Source organism: Scophthalmus maximus, chromosome 13, assembly GCF_022379125.1.
Source record: "Scophthalmus maximus strain ysfricsl-2021 chromosome 13, ASM2237912v1, whole genome shotgun sequence".
Classification (NCBI taxonomy): domain Eukaryota; kingdom Metazoa; phylum Chordata; class Actinopteri; order Pleuronectiformes; family Scophthalmidae; genus Scophthalmus; species Scophthalmus maximus.
Window position 1 is genome coordinate 1,823,821 of NC_061527.1, and position 6,565 is coordinate 1,830,385.

The 6,565-nt window shown below is 42.9% G+C and overlaps 1 protein-coding gene across 1 annotated transcript; it reads right to left on the minus strand.

Annotated features, from left to right (window-relative positions):
* Positions 1 to 253: 253 nt before the first annotated feature.
* LOC118318705 (alanine aminotransferase 1) lies at positions 254 to 6,364 on the minus strand. Its single transcript, XM_035648618.2, has 11 exons — positions 6,168 to 6,364; positions 5,693 to 5,782; positions 5,339 to 5,447; positions 5,107 to 5,240; positions 4,454 to 4,697; positions 4,295 to 4,374; positions 3,773 to 3,909; positions 2,363 to 2,537; positions 2,117 to 2,272; positions 1,026 to 1,153; positions 254 to 942 (listed from the first exon to the last, which is right to left on the minus strand). The coding sequence occupies exons 1-11, from the start codon at positions 6,270 to 6,272 to the stop codon at positions 768 to 770; spliced, it is 1,533 nt and encodes a 510-aa protein (XP_035504511.2). The 5' UTR covers positions 6,273 to 6,364; the 3' UTR covers positions 254 to 767.
* Between the last annotated feature and the right edge of the window lie 201 nt (positions 6,365 to 6,565).

A 6,565-nucleotide genomic window follows, 5' to 3' on the forward strand; every position in this document is an offset into this window, starting at 1 on the left:
TTCATCATCCGTTGAATAAACTCTTCCAACAAATATTCCCACCCGGTCTGGTGAGGGTCCGTCCACGTGACGTGGACTTTCCCTCAAGTGGAACCGTTTAAAATTTCATTGAAATGTCTCAACAACTAAAGGACGAAGATTTTGTTTCTGTCGGGTCGAAACATCCACGTCTGGATAAAGATATTCTTGTTGATACATTTATGATCATATGTCTTGTAGCTCTTCAGTTTTTTTGTTCATGCAGTCACACATCTCATTACAGTCTTTTTATTTATTTATATATCTTTATAAGTTTTTATTTCACATTTGATGTCACCGCTGGAATAAATCTGTCACAATTTGGCATAAAAGTCGTAAGAAATTGTTCCAATTACACACATAAATATTGCTTTAAATATTACTTTTCACACACTGTGTTAATTCACGTCAACACATTACTAGTCTCTCCACTATATGGTCCTACGACTGCGTTTACTGCACATTGTGAATTGTCATGTTTTTGTTTCCATTTTATTTTATCTTATGTTGTCAAATATTAAATTAAAAAATCTTTTTGCGACAATAGTGGAACTAAGTTTATATAACATCCCGTTTTAGTCCTGTTGCAGTTGTATTTTTTCATTTATTCTTAATTTTTTTTTAATATCTCACATGGTGAAAGTGTCCACATGGCAACAAGACATAACTTGTCTCTTATAAATGAAATGTATTATCATTATTATTATTATTGTTATCCTCGTCCTCCCGTTCTAAGTGTCCTGACGCCGTTAGACCTGATTTCTCGCCGTCGTGCAGACTTTGTCGCCGTTGAGGATCTGCGCTCGCGTCTGTGCGTCACACTTCCTGTTCGGGGGAGAACACGCGTCGGCGAGGCGAAGGTGGAAGGAGCCGAGGCGAGTCAGCGCCTCCGCCAGGGTGTCGGGTGGGACCAGCACACACAACCTGAGAGCGGGGAGAGAAAATCAAACCCAACGACGTGGTGCGTTTCAGACAGAATCTGATGAGGTCGCCGTCACGTCCGTTACCTCAGGTGACGTCGGGCGGCGGCGGCGGCGGCGGCAGCGTCTCCGTGTTGACAACCTGCTCCCACGATCACACCTTCCTCCTGCAGGAGCCTCTGACAGTACAGAGCATCTGGCTCCACCCCCAACGCCTGAGGACAGGAACGTTATTCATGAAACTGACACAGCAGGACTTCATCATGTTCCATCTGATCTTAGAGCTTCGATGACTTGAGTTTCAAACTAAATGACGCAGGCGCAAAACAAAAATGTGCATCTTTCCAACAACGTAACTCTCAGAATGTATCGATTCAATAATGTCAACGTGTCTGTTCACATCAGTAAACGGGCCGAACCGGTGTTCATGCATTTCCTTCTAGCTCATTGCTGCAAATCCTGCTGTGAAACTGTACTTTAAGAATAATCAGTAAAAAGCACTGATAATGGTGAGATGAATTATGGAAGTCTGGTCGAGTTGAATTTGATATTTTCTGGCAAAAAACACAACTGTGGTTATTTGTAAAGCAAACCAACATATTTTGCCAATATGTATTTTTTTAAATTACTTTATAGATTTGGCAGAATATCATTTCTCCCAAACGTAAGTTTTGTTTCCCGGTCCTATAGGTCTCCAGTAAAAAAAACAAACACCGTAGTATTAGTTATAGAGCCTGATCGATCAATTGAGCGATTGATTGGCAAGTAAAAAATCAGAAAAATCCATTCATGCATTAATGTTTATTGCACATTAACAAATATGTTTGCTGTTTAATTCAAGTTCTATATATTTGGTTGTATTTATGTTGTCTTCCTTTATTTTAAAATAAAGTTTATTATTTAACTGTAAAATACAAAAACTCAATTACATTTTTTTTTTTTACATAAGATTTTGATAACGAAATATTATGGATTAGCCAATTTCTTTTCTTCTTTTTTTTTAACCAATATATTGGTGTCACATATGTTTTACTCCCTGATTTCAGCCTCATAACCTCCATGTCGGTCAGGCTCTAATAAATCATAAATGTATGAACTATAATTGTAAATTTAGTTCCAGTAGGAACCAGTGAGTCTGCTTGTGAAGCACTGTAATCTGTACTGTCTCCCTACTGTACCTCGGCCTGCTCTGTGATCGCCGCCGGTAAACGCAGACTGGGATAAAGGAAGATTCCGCCCATCGCCGGCTGACAGCTCATCCCCGGCAGGGCGTTCAGGAAGTGCCACGCCCGCTGAGCATTCTGGGACAAAGTGGCCCGAGTGAGGAGAATCTCCTGCGGAGCGGAGCAAGAGACAGAGTCGGTGACCAGGGACTCGAACAGTCGGGGCGGTGTGTGTGTGTGTGGGCGTCACCTCCGCCTCACCTGTGTGTACGTGTCATAGGAAGCGTCTCCGGGTTTCGGGGGGTTGACCATGAGGTCCAGGGCGAGCTGCCCCGTCACCGGGGCGCTGATGTCGAAGCACATCAGCGTGTCCACGTAGTGCATCACCCCGGCGTCCATGTTGACGGCCTCCATGAATCCCGCCCTCAGACCACACCTGGGACACACGTGCACACCTTCAGTTTAGGAGCTTCAGGATCCCCGGTAGCTCCGGTCTGTCTCAAACAGCAGCTCCTCTTATTATTATTTCATAAGAATATTACATAAGATAAATGACATACAGTGCATGTTTAGCCGTTTGTAGGGGTGCTCAAGTTTTTTTCTTATACAATATATGGTTAAAACGTAATATTAGGACAACGAAAGTACAACAGACGCAGAATTATGGAAAAATTATATATTGCAATATCCCCAGGAAATAATCTGTTCAGGACTTTATTCAAGTTGCTACTTTTCCTCAAAATTCCTGCAGGTACCAGGTTCAATCTTCATGTTAACTTTGATTCATTGTTAATTTTAGTTGCTCGTTCTTTGCTGTTATTATTTTTATGCAATGAATTGTATTTTTTCAAAAGAAGCTGTGCTTTCCCCCCTGTTTTGTAGTTGTATGTGGGCGGGGCTCAGTGTCCGTACATCACATGTAGAGGTTGTAAATCTACAGCACACAATTGTTGATTGTTGAAAAGATGATGGATAGAAGCTCAATGTTCAAAAACATCTTGCTATTACGATATGATATTCATGTTATAACGTGATACATTTTATGTTGTAACGAGACCTTTTTTGTCATAAAAAGATTTTAAAAAATGTTATAACATGAAATATCTTGTTATTACATTAAACTTTTTACATTTTAAGGTGATACATTTGTGTGTTGTTAATATTGGAAAATATAATGTTATGATGTGAATGTATTACGATATAATTTTCCCGGTACAACGTGATACTTTTTACGTCATACTTCTTTTTCTCGTGTGGCAGCATTTTGCTTCAGTAAGTTAAATCCAAATGTGAAAATATGTTTTTGTTGTGAAGATAATGGATAGAAGCTCAAAGTCCAATTCCAAAGAACGTTTCAAATCATCGAGATTATTAAAAAATATAAATCATCAATAGATATTTCTTTTATTTTTCTAATTTTAACTTTTTCATGAAAACATATTTTATCACTTTCCGAAATCGAAAAACGTGGTAATGAATTTCAAGTTATATATATATATATATATATATATATATATATATATATAATACAGTATATATTTATATATATATTACAGTTTATATATATACATATATACTTTCTGTTGGCTGTGGTTCAGAGGAGGATCAGAGTCACCTGCTGTTTAAGCACGGTTTATTTATGAATAATGAATAGAGTACAGTAGAACTCACTCTCCCATGCAGCCACTGGACAGCGAGTGGAAGGACACGAGCTCCACGGTGTCCGACAGGTGTTTGTCCATCTCGAACAGGACTCTCTTGTAGGAGACGAACTCGCTGCCGGCTCCGTACACACTGTCCTGGTAAACCTGCCGAGCAAAGGGACGACACGGGTCAATATCACGGACAATGATTTGATTTTGTTATTGTGTTGAAACATTTCACGTCATAACGTGATTTTTTTTTTTCGTGCGATCATGTGAAATATTCCACATTATTACGTGATCGATTCCTGTGTCGTTGTATCTTGTTATCTATTCCTGTATCTTGTTATTACATTAAACTCTTTACATTTTAATCTGATACTTTTGCATGTTGTTATAATTTGAAGATATAATGTTATAGCTTGAATATATCTGGTTATTACAATCCAACGTTTAACAATGTGATACATTTTACGTTGTGCTTTTCTTTTTCAGGTGTGTCTTTGAATCCAAATGTGAAGACATGTTTTGGTTTTCTTTTTGAAATCACCTCGTCAGCCAACAGCACAAGTTTCTCCGCGGCAGCGAACCGAATCACCTCCTCTATGGATTTCCGGTCCTGCATGTGACCTGCGAGCACAAACACCACACGTGACGACGGGCGGCAGATTCAAACCGGAGGCGTTTCACGGATCTGCTGCTGCTTCACCTGTGGGGATTCCGGGGTTACTGAGGTAAATGGCCCGGGGCTCACAGCGCCCCCTGGCGGCCTCCAGCGCTCGGTGCAGCTCGTCCAGCTCCACGGCCCAGCCTCGCTCCTCCGTCAGCTGGTACGGCACCAAGGTCAGCCCGGCGTCGTCCAGCAGCATGGGCAGCTTGGGGGGGCAGGGCGCGGGGGTCAGCACACCTGCCGGGGTCTCCCCCTGACCGCTGGCCATCATCTTCACCAGCACCTTGAACGATGAAAAAAAATTATAATAACTATATTCGATTCTATTGATTCTAAATTTGTTTCGTAATTTCATATTTTTGGATTTAAATTGAATTCTGTAGTTTATTTGAACTTTGGGCTTCGCACCAGATGCAACGCGAATAATTTGCGTGAGTAGATTACGTTCAAATGAATGCAAAGACGCGACTAGATGCTAATTTCGCATTTTTACGCTATTCGCGTCGGGCGATGCTAATGCCGCGAATGTCGTGACGCGCGTAACGCAAAAATGCAAAAGTAGCGTAATTCACGTCACAAATAATCGCGATAGCCAATTAGCGTTGAGATCCACCTGAATTTCACCTTGTACATATGAATATTAAGTAAATATGAAGAGATAAAAGAGTCATAATGAGAGAATAATTTTTTACCATCATGGCCATTTGAGACCCGGCAGAGATGTAGATGTCTTTGGCGTACGAAGGCGCTCCGGCGTCCCGTCGCGTGATGAACTCGGCGATGCTCTGCCGGACGCGGTGCAGGCCGGACGACGGCGTGTAGGCGCCTGCGGGGGGGTTTGCCGAACATTTACCAATCTGACATGTTAGTGTGTCACGTCTCCAAATGTGAGACCGCGTTGTTCATGCAACACTCCGTCCTCACCCACACTTCCTCCATCACAGGACTCCAGGAGACTCTGAGCCCTGAGCCTCACGTCCAGAGGAAGACTCTTGTCTTTGAGCAGCTGAGGACACAGACACACTGCCAAGACCTGAGGACAACAGGCCAACAGATGTGAAACATTAAAATGATTCTTACAACTCTGGGTCATCAGGGAAGAGCCTTGCTGAGAATAAAAGAAAAACGTAGATATTTTTCAGAAGCTAAGAAAGCAGCGGCACAGAGGTTACAACAAAAAGCATACAGGGTTTTAAAGCAGGAGTAATCAATATTCATCAAAGCAAAAATTGATAATCAATCAACATGGGGAGATTATTTTTTTATCACAAAACCAACCTGTCGAACAAAGGAGATGGATTTCATCCCCGCTCCGTGCGGGTCACCTGACTCGACGTCAATCACCTCCGTGAAGGATTTCTGCGCCCCCTGCAGGACAACACGTGTTAATGCAGGAGGAGTTTAGTTACTTCTGCCACGATTGGAACGTCGCCCGAAGTTCTATAAAAGTGTCAACCCTAACCAAACGTTCAGTGTTTCCTTTCATCCTACCCAATGTGGGCAAAGGAGACGTAGACCCAGAACTCGCTGGAGGGACTAAATATCCCATCTGGCCTGAAGAACAAAGAAGCCCTGACATTTGTGCGTCAGTACAGTACGTGAATGGGTTTGTCGCCCGCTCATTGGAAATAAGTCTGGCTACTTTTCTTTGAAACACGTCAAACATTTACAGATCGGACCACCGCGGTTTCTCCGGGACATTGACACCGAGCGCGTGGAGTCAGATGCTGCGCGGCAGATTCGTGGCACTAACCTGTGAGATCTCCTGCGTGATGCGCGCAGCCAGACTCTGCAAGGCCGCCTGCGGCGACCCCCTCATCCCCCTCACCCTGGGATTCACGCGCTGCAGCGAACTCATCGTCTTCCTCCCGGAAAAAGAAACGACGCTGAAGCGACGTTGAAGATGTTGTCACGCGTTGCACAACGCCGCAAATGAACCCGTCCGCAGAACTCCGTCCGTATTTGTGCAGGAGGAAGGTGAATGGTTAACCAGCCCTGCCAATGGTAGAGAGTCACGCTGCCCTGTTTGATCAGCGATCCTCCGTGTTCCCCGTGTCCTCGTCAAACATTTCCCAACGCGGCTCCAGTGTTGTTCAGATGTGACAAGAAAAGATCCCAAAGAGATCCCACGATCATTTGATCAATTTTGTT